Here is a 14,407-nt window from a genome sequence, read left to right as displayed (position 1 = left end):
GTACGACTGGGCTGGACTTTATTTTATAATCAACAAAAGCTTTGTTGGATCATTATATTAATTGAGCTTTATTGTATCCGTTTCACTCTAAAAAAATTGAAGCACTGCACGTTGCATCTGGGATTCACTTCTTCGATGGTTTTGATTTTTTTTTTTTTTTTTATGTCTTGTTTTGTGGACAATCCGTGAGGGAGTAATGATAAAATAAATGAGGCATCATGCATGTGATATCACCGAGAAGGTTTCTTTGTACTGCAAGTGCATGCTCATAAGATAACACCTTGACAATCTCTAGAAACGGTAGACCAGCTTGAGGATAAATGACCTGCTTTTTTATTATTATTATTTTCTTGATGTGTTCATGCATGATTCATATAACAATAAAAGGTTGACCTATTGTTTTTAATAAATGGAGACAAGAGTCATAAAATATTAATAGAGTTTTTATATTTAAAAATATATTTTTTAATTAGTTTGTTGCGCATGTCTCCCGTAAAGTTTCAATTTTCTCAGTTAAGTCTTGTACGTACAGGTCAATAAATGCTCCTTTTTTTTTTAAATCATGTCGATCTGGAGTATCAAGCAGGTTACATGGAAGTCAAAATTAAGCCTGGAATGCATTTAAAGAAAAAGAATATTTTTCTTTTTTTAAAAAAAACTCAATTATCACGTAGTCTAGAATATCGCATACCTAAAAAACAAATCATGCTGTGCGTATCATGTAAGCACGTACAAACTTCCTTTCTCAGCATGTTTGGTATGCTGAGTTTCTAGCTCTAACCTGTTGCTGTGGTGGGACGATAATGTCTTTCTTTATGATTTTATTTTTTAATTTTTAATTTTGGTATGTCTCGAAATATACCAAAAACAAAAGTAGATCTAGTTCTGGTGGTGCAGAGATACTACATGGCCATCACACCATTGAAAGAATTACGATAACAAGGATACTACTAGACTTTGCCGATGTTACTTCCAGAGGGAGGTTGGTCGGTAAGATTGCCTTCAATTTGAAGCAATTTGACACTTTGATAGGTTGATGACACCCTCCTGGGCAATATTTAGTAAAATAGTTTAATTATTTTAAGATAATTTTAATATATTGATGTCCAAAGTTATTTTAAAAAAATAAAAAAAATTAACTTAATACATTTTCGAATAAAAACTACTTCAAATTACAACTACTACGAGCTCTTAAACAACCCGAAAAAGAGTCTCAAGGGGGCCAACAGGGTGTCACAGAAATGGAGTGAGCCACTCACGAGCTGAAACTAGACATGGTTGAGCCTGCAGCCCTGACTGGTTAGCAGCGTGGTCCTACCTTGTTCGAGTATATATATCCTGACCCATCCCACTCAAGAACTCTCTAACCACCTTAACCTCCATGAAAAAGAACTGTAGTTGTTGAATGTGATTACTGGCTAAGGGTCCATTGACCCACCTAATCATAGTATGTTTCTGTATCATTACATCTTTGACATGTCAACGGCAGTTTTGTGCTGGAATCTGCCAAGTGTTGAGGTCCCATTTGATGTAGCCTAGCCAGCACCGGTAGGAAAGAAAGAAGCCCTTTGACTTGTATGCTTGCATGTATAGAAAAAACCAGGCCGGCATGTGATTGATGAACCGATTCCATGAACATCTTAGAGGAAAACAACTCAGAATTTCATTTTCCAGAGCAAGAATCCTTCATTTTCTTAGGCTGACACATGCAAGCATCAACTCACCTTGCCAATCAATCTATCTGTTTCCATTCAATGTTGCTTTCATGAGTCATGATTTATCACCATGACCTAACAATCTTGTCCAGACCTGAGTATTATTGTATTATTTGCCCTAAAAGATACCGGTGTTAGCTAGACCTTGACCTGCCAAAGTTCTGCAGCTCAGACATAGGTTCTGATTACTCCCCAGTAGCTGTAGTTTTCAGGTTTATAGGCATTAGAAATGTCCTAATCTCAATTATCATAGCAATACACTCATTAGGCAAACTAAATATACTAATTAATGCCAAAAATTAGTACAACACATGCGGCGGTTAGCAGCAAGACCATGTGCAGGAATGGCCAACCCTCTCCTCGAGTTCCTCTCCCGATTCAACATCCTATCCTGAAATGCCACGATCCCTCCCTATCAGCTCCACACCAATTTCTTGCTGATCACAGCAACAGAATAAAAATCATGATGCATTGATGCTTCCTTTTCAAACTGAAAGTAGATAGTAGTTGGCAATGAATTCAATGGTAAAACAATTAGATGCTGTTTGTTTATACGGCAGTGGTTTTTTAAAAAAATTTAAAAAAAAATAATTTAATATGCTAAAATTAAAAAATAAAAAAAATATTATTTTGATATATTTTTAAATAAAAAATTTAAAAAACAAACATTACCACCATTACCTTAATAATGTCCAAACAATGGTCTATTTTCAAACTGAACAATTTTGCAGTAAATATCCGTTGAACCTCCCAAAGACAAATAATATCTACTTGCTTGATAATGGTCGAATGAATGCTGTTGTAAAGAACTGCGTTGCCATGATCGATGCTTTCAACTCCTTGTGTGCTAATTGCTAGGGCAGAAATTGAAATGATAAACAAGCAATATCATCTTGTATTTTTCATACAGCAAGGACACTCACAGCAAAAATAATCTTCCAAGATTTTATCACATTATAGAGCCAAAAGGTTCCAAACTCTGCTTGCTCATTTACCTCACTGCTTCAAAGCAGCAAGCCGTGACTTTTACGGTTTTACCTTCAACTTTTCTAGATAATAGATTGCTCCTTCTGAAGTCCTGAAGCAGGACCACCAAGGTTGCACCTCCAACAATGTATTTCAAAATAGCCGTGGCTCTCGAGCATAAAATCTAAATTATTATGTGAGATGTAATTTTCCCCATGAAGTCGAAAACGTGTTCCACGGTGAGCAGAAATGCAAGACTCATGGTTCTTCGTCTGAATCAAATATATCTAATTCAATCATCTTTGTTGTCCCCTGCTTGACTTTGTCTACTGAAGCTTGCCCCTGCACGGTTTTCGTTCTTTTTAAATCTGGTTGGTTTTTTGTGACCGTAGATGGATCCAATTTCTTGGTAGATGATTTCCTGAAGAATGACGGATGAATGTTCAATGGCATAGAAAGGCAGACTCAAGTGCAAAGATCAGAAATGTGTGATCGATGGCATCAAATAAATGATTCACCTTTTCTCTGAACTATTTACTTGTCTGTTATGCGTGGCAGATGCTTTATCTGAATTTTTTGAACTCAGTTTTCCTGCAAATACCAAATAATGAGAATTCAGGCAATGATATAAAATCAATATCAGCAGGTAAGGCCAATGATCTTAAACCTGTGATTTCATTGAGGAACCTTATCCCCTGTGAGTGTGAATTTGTTGTCACTTTATCTGCATTGCTGTTGTTCAAGTACAGTAATGAACGAATTAACAGCAATTAAAAAGGTCGCAGTTTTAACAAAGATAATGAGCATTAAGCATGCAATCTATGACAAACCTCAATGCTCTTTTGAGTGCCTCCACAGACAATAATTTCACTGGCTGCGTGGGCTTTTTTAATAATGTTTTGTCTGCTAGAGGGTCGACCAAGTAAATGCCTCGTGACTTGAGAGGATCCCTGAAGGCTGTTTTCAAGTTCCTGACAAACGAAAATTACAACTTGTGACAAAAACCTCTTTTTTTATGGAAGTGAAGAGAAGTCAAATTTAAAACAAAGGTTGCAGACAAGTTTCGTTGGATTATGCAAATGTTAAAACAGTAGAAGCTATAAATTGTCAGACGATTCCAAGCGTTGATCACATACCCTCCCTTAAGCTCAGTTCGCACTGTGGAAAACCTCTCTGATGCTTTCTGTAGCAGCAAAACACGTATAAGCAAGTCCATTCTAAGGACATGTTGATCAAAATAGATAGCAGCACTGGATAATCATACTTACAGAGTTATGATACCTGCAATACATCCCTTGACGTCTGAAACAGCGGAGTGACCAGAGTTAGACCATCAAGAATCAGAATTGCATGCATTTTTACATAGAAACTTTGATACAAGAACATGAAACCTTACAATTCTCAATATGAAACTAAGTGCTGCTATATAAGACAAAGGACCATATCAAACTTGACTGGGATTGCAGATAAAACTTTCTTGACTGTTGTTCAGGAAAGTTGTATAGTCCTCACAGAATTCAGGCAGAGATAACGTGTATGAAATTTCATATTGGTATTGAAAGTGACATGATTTTAAAGATGCTGAAACATACTTATTTATGACTAGTGTACAAGGCAATCCATCCTTCCTTTTTCCCTTGCAAACTCCATAATCAATTGAAGTACCCATCTTCAATATTTGATTTGCAGAGAACACGCTCAAAGAAAAACCAGTTCCCTACAAAGTAAGAAAATGGAAGATTTTATTTCTTTTAGGAAAAAGACAAGTAAACTCGCAGGACCAAAAGAATGTGAAAAGCTTATGATACCACAATGTCCTTGCGAACAGTGCAATTCAACAGTGCAAAAACTGTCCCGGCTTGCTCTTTACAGTTCTGCTGATAAGCATCGCCAAACAGGAAAAGAGATATACTGCTTTCGTCCAAAGAACCAAACTTCCATATGCAATAGCTCTTCCCAACAGAACTAGTCTTTGGACTTCCCTTCTCAATCAACACTCCAACAGTTGCCCAACATCCCCTGAGAGTGTCTCCCATCAATAAATTTCTACAAAACCATATAATAGAAATCATAAGCCATGATGCAATTCGAAATCCAATTAATCCATTCAACAGATTCACTGTAACGAAGTAAATGGCTTCAAAAATCACAACTGTTTAACACACACACTCACACACATAATGATTTGAGGTACAATAAAATTACTTAATAGTTGGTAACCGAACAAAGCGAATTTCTGAGAAACGCTCGCTGAGCTCCAAAGCAGTGACCGATTGATTCCTGAAACAGAAATTAATACATTGAACATAAAACATAATTAGCCAACTTCTAAGGTTTTCTCAACTCAATTCTAGCTTTCATTTGGTCACTTTGAAAGGAATATAAGTCCATTAGTGTCAACTCTTCTCTCTGGCAAGGGAATGGTATAAACTATATAATTAAATAATTAAACTTATCTCATAACACGAATAGATTAATAAACAGTCAACTTTAACCACCCAAATTGTTTAAAAGGCACATTTGGGTAACAAATTTAATAGCATTAGTATCTCAGACGGTAAACTAAGTGTTAATTATCATTTAATTGCATTTATTTGTAGTTGGATAAAGCTACCTTATTCTTAAACCTGAATACTTCTCCACATTAGCCTCAGTGGAGTTTTTCAAAACATTCAATTTTTTTCCAGCTTTCACCACTGGTTTTGGCTCATAATCAAGACAATCTTGAACAGCATCTCTAAACACTGACAAATCAGCCTGCCCTTTTCGCCTTGGTGATCCATCATCCGATAAATACCCTTCACAACCAAGACAAATCAATAGATAACCCACAATAAGTTCTCCAAAAATATAACACTATCAAACAACCATTACCAGCCCCATAAGCAAAATGAGAGATATACGAGGCAAAATTTAGCAAACAAGGTCAAAACTAAAACACCCTGATTGATTTTTATCAGAAAGTAACCACCCCATTAGAGAATTTAAAAAACCTATTAGCCCAACAGACAATGACAGACCACTACACACAAAAATCTGCAAATGTAGAAAGAAAAAAAAGAGATGCCCACATTAAAATTCTACCAAACAAAGCCAAAATAAACGGCCCCTTAAAAAAAAATAAACTTTATTTGTTAAAACTGAAGTTTAGCAATACACATTAATACTACCCTCTATATACACACAAAAATATAGAAATCCTGTAAATTAGGCTAAACTAAGAGAAACCCACAATGAAAATCAAGATAACAAGCAACGAAGAAGCGAAAGCTTCAATCTTTCTTACAGGTTATTAAAAATGATTGAAACTTCCACTGCTTCTAAAAATGAATTTAAACAGCACCAAATGAATCCAAAAAACATATAGTACCTGGTGAAAGGGAATGGTGATTTGAAGGGGAACCAGGAGGGGTTTCAAGAACTCTGTCTTGAAGAGAGAGGAGAAGGTCAAGATCTTCTTGATGACTACTCGACATTATTGTTGATTTTCTCTTGTCTAGAGTGATTTTTGGTGGTTTTGTTTCTCTAATTTTTGTGGGAGGGAAAGTTTATTTTTGGGAGGGAAAGGAAGTGAAAACAAAAATGAAAATCCGGTGCCGTTTTTGCTTTCTTGTCTAATGGCCCTAAATTGGGATTAATAAAAAAAGGTTTTTCTCTTTTTTATATCAATTTATTTATTTTTATTCAAGTAACTCCATGACATGCTAAATAAGAGATTAATAAAATCAAGGAGTTTTTAAGTGGTCAAAACATGAAATTGATATATGTCATTCTTTTGTTTTAATAAAATTCATATTTGTACGTGAAAAATGAAAAAAAAAGGCTTTTTATTTAAATCTAAAATAATCACATGAAGAATTATCATCATAAAAGAAATTATTTTAATTAAATCTGAATTTTGGATTAACTTGTGGCGAGGATAATAATTATATTAAAAATAGTTTATATTAAATAATTGCACCTCATTTAAACTAAAATTATTTTTTCTTAGTACTTAATTCAAATTTGAGTGTTCTGAATGTTATAAAGAGTGTATTCAACATTTTCGTTCAACCGTGATTTTTTTAAAGAAAATTAATTTTTTTTAGCTGAAATTATTATTTTTGTGTTTTTTTTTTTTTTTATTTTGGTGTTTTAATATCAAAAAAATTATTTTTATATATTTTAAAATAAAAACTCGTGAAAGATGATTCCGTAATGTGTCATAAATTTAGTAGTCAAACCTTCACCTTCGAAATTGCATGAGCCATGAGGTGTCACTAACCAATTCAAACAACCGTCAAAACAACAGCAGACACTAACATGAAACTCTCAACATAAGACGGTCCCGACCATTACTTTAAAACGGCAACCTATAAAACATGCCTTTGTCCGAATTTTCCTCTGTGACCATCTTTTAACCTCTCGTTTCTCTCTATACCATTGGCATCATCAAATACCTGCATTTCCAGCTGCTGGGTACCTCCTTCTTCGTAAACCGAAGAGGAGCGTATACCCAAATATTGGTTCCTCCTACAGGAAAAAACAACTGCAGCTTCCTTCTTTCATTTATTTGAGTTCTGGCTATATAAGAGAGGTAAACATGGCAGGAAAAAACCATGTTTTTTTAATTGCTACACTTCTTTCCTTGTTGGTTTCTTCAGTCGTTGCTCATGGGGGTAAGCAAGTAGGTGTGACCTATGATGAAAGGTCCTTGATCATCAATGGCAAAAGAGAGCTTCTCTTCTCTGGCTCCATTCACTATCCTCGCAGTACTCCTGATGTAATAATAATGTTCTTTACTATTGAGATTATTCTGCATTTTTTTCATCTTAAAAGGATAGGACTAATCTGTTGTGTTGAATCTGGCTTCAGATGTGGCCAGAAATAATCCTGAAGGCTAAGCGTGGGGGTTTGAATGTGATCCAAACTTATGTCTTTTGGAACATTCACGAGCCGGAGCAAGGCAAGGTAAGAGATCAGTCTTGTGATCAATATCTTGGACCGACTGTTTTTCTGTCAGCAAGTAGCATTTGTTGGGCTAATTTTGATTTATGTTTGTTATTGTAGTTTAACTTCGAAGGACCATATGACTTGGTGAAGTTCATCAAGACGATTGGGGAGAATGGTATGTTTGCAACCCTCAGGCTTGGACCATTCATCCAGGCTGAATGGAACCATGGGTATGATTCAGCTCCATGTCTTCTTTCTTCTGATCATTTCATATTTTATTTTGCTACATCAGTTTATCTGTATCTCTCTTACACATTGTTTTCAATGTGATCTCTTAGAGGACTTCCATATTGGTTGAGAGAGATTCCAGACATCATATTCCGTTCCGACAACGCACCCTTCAAGGTACTAGCATCGCCCCATTGCATAAAAAGAAGTTTCTGAAATAATTAACCAGATTATTTGACAAATAGTTTCAAATTTTGCAGCATCACATGGAGAAATTCGTTACGAAAATCATCGACATGATGAAAGAAGAGAAGTTGTTTGCATCACAAGGAGGCCCCATTATCTTGTCTCAGGTTTGATTCCACTCTAATAATCACAACCTCCATATCTTTTATTTTTACCATTGAACCTCTCATCCAATTTTTTTTATTTTTTTTTATATTGTAATGCAGATTGAGAATGAGTACAACACTGTCCAGCTTGCATATAAAAACTTGGGAGTTAGCTATATTCAGTGGGCAGGAAATATGGCTTTGGGGCTGAACACTGGAGTCCCATGGGTCATGTGCAAGCAGAAGGATGCTCCTGGTCCAGTGGTAAGCTAACAAGGTTTTCCATGAATCAAAATTCCTGGTCCAAGAGGACTGATCTGCAAATTATAATGAAACACTAATGCCTTATTGTGCAGATCAATACATGCAACGGAAGGCACTGCGGAGATACATTCACAGGCCCCAATAAACCCAACAAGCCATCTCTATGGACCGAGAACTGGACTGCTCAGTGAGTATAGACCTTGAAGATTAGCACTGATCATTCACAAGCATTGATGTTCCATACAAAACAATCTGTAAAGCCTAGATATGAAAAAAGGAAAAAAAATTTGAAAGAACAAGATAGAGAAGCAAATGAAGCTATGATGCTAACAGAATTCCAATGAATGCTAACAGGTTTAGAGTTTTTGGAGATCCCCCATCCCAAAGATCAGCAGAAGATACTGCATTTTCTGTTGCTCGCTGGTTTTCAAAGAATGGTAGTCTAGTTAACTACTACATGGTAAGGAGAATGGTGAAATCTCTGTAACTTCTTCCAACAAGAGAAATTTTCTTCTGTGAAACATTTTAATTACTGTGTTTGCAGTATCATGGTGGGACAAACTTTGATAGAACTGCTGCCTCATTTGTAACAACCCGTTACTACGATGAAGCTCCTCTTGATGAATATGGTAAGGTTTAACATCTTTAAATCTATGATGCAGCCAGAAGCGAAGATCCTTCAAATAACTAATAGGCCTTTCATTCCATGTCTTGCAGGTTTGCAGAGGGAACCAAAATGGGGTCACCTCAAGGACCTGCATAGGGCTCTAAATCTATGCAAGAAGGCTCTTCTATGGGGAAAGCCCAATGTTCAAAAGTTGTCTGCTGATGTAGAGGTAAGCAACTAAGCATCCACGAGAGATTTTAACTCCATTCCAGAGTTCCCCTTGCAACCACGTAAGAAATAAGATGGTTGAGCTGCAAAAATTAAATGAATATAGTTCCTTAATCTGTCTTACTTTACAGGCTAGGTTCTATGAGCAACCAGGAACAAAGGTTTGCGCCGCCTTCTTGGCCAGCAACAACTCAAAAGAAGCAGAAACTGTTAAATTCAGGGGTCAGGAGTATTACCTGCCTGCTCGTTCCATTAGCATCCTCCCAGATTGCAAGAATGTCGTTTATAATACCATGACGGTAATTCCTAATCTCTTACATGTCTCCATTGATAATTGCTTAAAACTAATTATAGGAGCGGCCCCTAAAACAGATTGACAGCCGCTAAATAATTCCTTCCTTTCTTTCATGTCAAACAGGTTGTGTCACAACATAATTCAAGAAACTTTGTGAAATCAAGAAAAAAAAACAAACTGGAATGGAATATGTACTCAGAAACAATTCCAGCTCAGCTTCAAGTAGATTCCAGCTTGCCAAAAGAGCTTTATAACTTAACTAAAGATAAAACTGATTACGTCTGGTTCACCACAACGTGAGTATATAAGCTTATTTTTAGCCTATCCATCAGCAAATAGATGAATGCTAACAGGAGTTACCTAGTGATTCTACAGAAACCAAAACCTGACATGTCTCTGTAAATTCTAATCCAGCATAAATGTGGATCGCCGTGATATGAACGAGCGAAAACGTATTAATCCAGTCTTAAGAGTTGCAAGTCTTGGCCATGCGATGGTTGCTTTTGTAAATGGGGAATTCATAGGTAATTATCACAAACACATCATAATTATTATAATTTTGAGCATGCTTTAGTAACAAGATTTTCTTGAGGTAACTGTGGTTAATGTTTTCAGGTTCTGCGCATGGGAGCCAGATTGAGAAGAGCTTTGTCCTCCAGCATTCTGTTGATTTGAAGCCTGGGATTAATTTTGTTACACTCTTAGGAACTCTAGTTGGACTCCCAGTAAGTAGCTATCGTAACTAACAGATGTTCAGAATTTGGAAATGAATTTTAGAGTTGAAACTGACGCGAGTTTCTCCTTGTCAATGAAGGATAGCGGAGCCTACATGGAGCATAGGTATGCTGGACCTCGCGGTGTATCAATCCTAGGTTTGAACACTGGAACGCTTGATCTGACATCCAATGGCTGGGGACATCAGGTATGGATGAGCCTTGTATAAATAGGGAATACTCAATCAAGTTCATCAAAGAATAACATCACAATGATAGCAAATTAGGGCTAACGTGGATTGCATGATCCCAACTTGCAGGTTGGCTTGTCAGGAGAGACGGCTAAATTGTTCACAAAGGAAGGTGGGGGAAAGGTAACATGGACAAAAGTCCAGAAGGCAGGACCTCCTGTTACATGGTACAAGGTAATGTTGGGATATCATTTGTCCTAGCGATCAATCTTTAAATTTAACATCTCAGGTATCACTTGGAAACGAACTGGTTTCTTGGCTTTCAAATAGGCATCATATTTTCTTGTTGCAGACTCACTTTGATGCTCCTGAAGGAAAATCCCCTGTTGCTGTCCGGATGACTGGCATGAACAAGGGTATGATTTGGATCAATGGTAAGAGCATTGGTCGATACTGGATGACATACGTCTCCCCTCTTGGAGAGCCTACCCAATCAGAGTAAGTGACGCAATGTTTCTTAATTATCCAAAGCAAAAACTCTTCAAATAAAAACAAAAGAAAGAAAAGGACTAGATTATCAATCTTTGCTTGTAAAATCAGGTACCACATCCCAAGATCTTACTTAAAACCAACAGACAACCTGATGGTTATATTCGAGGAGGAGGAAGCAAACCCCGAAAAGATTGAGATCTTAACTGTCAATAGAGATACTATCTGTAGCTACGTGACTGAATATCATCCACCAAGTGTGAAATCATGGGAAAGGAAGAATAACAAATTCACACCTGCTGTGGATAATGCAAAACCAGCAGCTCACTTAAAGTGTCCAAACCAGAAGAAGATTATCGCCGTGCAGTTTGCAAGCTTTGGTGATCCTTTGGGTACCTGTGGAGACTATGCTGTTGGAACTTGTCATTCACCGGCCTCCAAACAAGTTGTTGAAGAGGTAATTCTTTAATTATTTTAAAAAAAAAATTATATCATCTGTCAGGGCTATTTATAGCTAACTGGTAAGAGACTAATGAGATTTCTACTTGAACCTGAGCAGCATTGCTTGGGAAAAACTAGCTGTGATATCCCTATTGACAAGGGACTTTTTGCTGGCAAGAAAGATGACTGTCCAGATATCAGAAAGACACTAGCAGTTCAAGTGAAGTGCAGCAACAAGGATCCCAAGCGTTCTGCTAACTAGGCTTCAATGTTTTTTCGTGATCATGTGCCTAAGCAATTTTATTGCGGTTTAAAGAACATGTAGACTTGAGTATTTTCATTCTTGAAATTTTCCCTTTAGTATGTTGATTAGGTGCTTAAAATAAATAAAATTTGAAATTTTCTTCTGAGAAGGCTGCACAAAATCATGGTTGATGAGTGTTTAAATTTTCAATGGCTGCAGAAAAGCAGAAAATTATACTATGTGTGAATAAACATTACACAACAAACATTGAATTTGGCCAGTATTGTCATTCGTAGACAATGCCAAGGACTAATACAAGATGAGCAGCTATACTTCTCAATACGTGGTATCCAAAATTCAACCTACAGCAATTGGAATATCCACAGCTATGAGACCCAAACCCTTGGTACAAATCCAACCCCAAATCAGCCTAAACCCAACAAAACTAAACTAGCCATTTAAAGAAAAAATTGCAAGAGAAATTTATGTTCCTCTCTCTCTCTCTGCTTACCTCTTTGTTGTGATCTACTCGAAAAACACAAAGGGATTTCGGGTTTTAAGCTTTAGTTTGGTTCCACATGAAGGTTGAAGAAACAAATAATTATTTTTTTTTCTTTGTTATTTTGATTATGGTTTGTTTAAGAAAAGATTAGAGAAGAGATTAGGGTTTTGTTATGATTTTGATGATTGAATGAGTTAAAAGTTTAAATTGATATATTAGAGTGTTAGTTGAATTAAAACAAACAGATTTGATATTTAAATTTTGAGTTTGTTGAAGAACAAAAAGTTTATTTTGAGGATATGTAATTTTGAATATTAGCATATTAGAAATTTTGAAAATCTTGATTAACCAGTCGACTGATTTGCTTGTTGCTACTGATCAAATAATTGGTCTAAATCGGTCAACCAGTTGGCCTATAATAGTGGTCAACCGATTGTCTCGACAATAGAGTTTTATCAATTTTGATAAATTCGATCAATTTTATTTATGTTTAAGATCGATCATGTGAAATAGTTCGATCTTATATTTATATTTTGATCTCTAAACTTAGAGTTTTAATCTTTTATGTTACTTTGCTTCGAGTTGTTTTTTAGTGTTTTCTGTATCCATTAAAGGTTATGTTAACATTCTTCCTAACGATCTTTAGTAGTCTCTGATTTTGCATCCATTATCTTTTGTTTTTTTGTTTTCCGGGTAAGTGAGATTATCTTTAATAAGCATGAAAGATTAATAAATATATTTGTTGATTATATAATAAGTACAACTTGTTTATTTCTTGAATATTTATATATATTGCTTTATTTTTTGAGTATTTATTCATTCTTAAATTTGCACTCGCATTTTGTTGAATTAAATTCTATTCGATATGGTCTGATATACATTAATTTGATAATTATGTGAGTATCTATTATGTCTCGATATCGTATACTTGTCAATAAGTAAATGCTAACAAAGAGTAATTAATCTATGTGTATATAATATTATGTATACCTAGTTGGCGAGAGAGTCATCTGTCTATGGCCATTAATCCTCTCATGGTCATTATCTTTGGGTGTCATCTAATCTCTATCATTTATCTTACTATTTTATAATAATATATTTAGCATGTATATTTATATCGAGATGTATCAACTTGCAAACTATTAATATCAAAGATGTATATTAAATGTTATTCTCTTATTAAGATAATTAAATTCATCCCTTTTTTTAATATTATTTTAAATTTTTAGTCTTTGTTAGTAGATAAGCTTTATTGAGTGTTTCTACTTCTTTACGTTTCTAGATAAAGTTCTATTTTCGATACAAATAGTTTTTTACACACAATTACGGATGAAGATCAGGAATGCTTTGTAAATTCAGATGCAAAGCCATTTTTTTGAAAAATAATTAACAAAAGTAATGGTGAGAACCGGATTCGAAAATTTTGAAGCTCGGAGCTAGATTGTGGTTAGATTTTATTTAAGCATACAAACGTAATTATTAGTATTATTTTTTAGCCATATATGTCTGTCAAATAATTAATATACAGGAAGGATATTTTGGAAATATATGTTAACATATAACTCACAATTCTCTCGTTTCAAAGCAAAGTTATTAAACTTGAAAAAAAGTATAATTCCATTAAAAATCCGAGTTAGAGTTGAATGAGTTGATATCAATTGATTTAAATCAATTAAAACGGTATTATTTTAAAAAATATTTTTAAAAAAAAATCACCATGGACTGCCCCCAAATGTTATTTGCTGTACTCCAGAGTCCAGCAGCTCATTGGCAGGTTAACAATCCATCGTAGGGGGGTAGATTATTTTTTATTTGTAATATAAATTTTATTTGAAAGCAGATAGATTCGAAAGGCACCGTTGATTTCTTCTTGTGAGTATATTAGTTAAATCAATGGTTTCTTTAAAACTAGTTTACAAAGAAATTTAATCTCTCCATATGAAAACTGGACTGAAAGCACTCTTACCTGTCGGGAAAAGAAATCAACAGGAAACTTGAGTTTTATGAAGATAATTTTCTCGATCGTTACTTAGATCCTCAATCTAGTTATTTAAATTTAAAACCCACACACCAAAACAATTAGAAACTAAAACGATTCAAATTTTTTTTTTCCAAAAAAGAAAAGGCCAACACAACAGACTGGAGTACCATTTTCCAAATGGAAGCGTGAAATGGATAAAATTAGATGTTCAGATGTTGGGAGCTACATTCTGAGGATTTTATATTTATCATCCTAGTCAAAAAGGTTAGTATTAAAGCT

At 35.1% G+C, this 14,407-nt stretch overlaps 2 protein-coding genes across 2 annotated transcripts; one reads left to right on the top strand and one right to left on the bottom strand.

The window, feature by feature from the left end:
* Window positions 1-2,560: 2,560 nt before the first annotated feature.
* LOC118058817 (uncharacterized) lies at window positions 2,561-6,210 on the bottom strand. Its single transcript, XM_035071569.2, has 11 exons — window positions 6,052-6,210; window positions 5,296-5,479; window positions 4,887-4,961; window positions 4,490-4,727; window positions 4,274-4,398; window positions 3,950-3,983; window positions 3,818-3,864; window positions 3,512-3,652; window positions 3,349-3,413; window positions 3,200-3,272; window positions 2,561-3,102 (listed from the first exon to the last, which is right to left on the bottom strand). Exons 1-11 carry the CDS (start codon window positions 6,155-6,157, stop codon window positions 2,940-2,942), a joined length of 1,251 nt encoding a protein of 416 aa, XP_034927460.1. The 5' UTR covers window positions 6,158-6,210; the 3' UTR covers window positions 2,561-2,939.
* Window positions 6,211-7,263: 1,053 nt separating this feature from the next.
* LOC118058816 (beta-galactosidase 13) lies at window positions 7,264-11,663 on the top strand. Its single transcript, XM_035071568.1, has 19 exons — window positions 7,264-7,443; window positions 7,536-7,631; window positions 7,731-7,843; window positions 7,952-8,018; window positions 8,102-8,194; window positions 8,294-8,437; window positions 8,530-8,624; window positions 8,792-8,897; window positions 8,982-9,066; window positions 9,155-9,273; window positions 9,404-9,571; window positions 9,691-9,863; window positions 9,982-10,091; window positions 10,183-10,292; window positions 10,382-10,489; window positions 10,601-10,705; window positions 10,824-10,969; window positions 11,072-11,417; window positions 11,520-11,663. The coding sequence occupies exons 1-19, from the start codon at window positions 7,264-7,266 to the stop codon at window positions 11,661-11,663; spliced, it is 2,508 nt and encodes an 835-aa protein (XP_034927459.1).
* Window positions 11,664-14,407: the final 2,744 nt, after the last annotated feature.

The sequence above is a fragment of the Populus alba genome, chromosome 9 (assembly GCF_005239225.2).
Source record: "Populus alba chromosome 9, ASM523922v2, whole genome shotgun sequence".
NCBI classification, from domain to species: domain Eukaryota; kingdom Viridiplantae; phylum Streptophyta; class Magnoliopsida; order Malpighiales; family Salicaceae; genus Populus; species Populus alba.
This window is presented reverse-complemented; position numbering and strand designations above follow the sequence as displayed.

Excerpts from the sequence above, each read along its gene's own strand:
- LOC118058817 (XM_035071569.2), bottom strand. The coding sequence starts at position 6,157 with ATGTCGAGTAGTCATCAAGAAGATCTTGACCTTCTCCTCTCTCTTCAA. Across the intron at positions 4,399-4,489 it reads CTGTTCGCAAGGACATTGTG|GGAACTGGTTTTTCTTTGAG; the intron begins GTATCATAAGCT and ends CTTACTTTGTAG. Across the intron at positions 3,984-4,273 it reads TGTACACTAGTCATAAATAA|ACGTCAAGGGATGTATTGCA; the intron begins GTATGTTTCAGC and ends CCGCTGTTTCAG.
- LOC118058816 (XM_035071568.1), top strand. The coding sequence starts at position 7,264 with ATGGCAGGAAAAAACCATGTTTTTTTAATTGCTACACTTCTTTCCTTG. Across the intron at positions 9,864-9,981 it reads TACGTCTGGTTCACCACAAC|CATAAATGTGGATCGCCGTG; the intron begins GTGAGTATATAA and ends ATTCTAATCCAG. Across the intron at positions 10,293-10,381 it reads GAACTCTAGTTGGACTCCCA|GATAGCGGAGCCTACATGGA; the intron begins GTAAGTAGCTAT and ends TTGTCAATGAAG.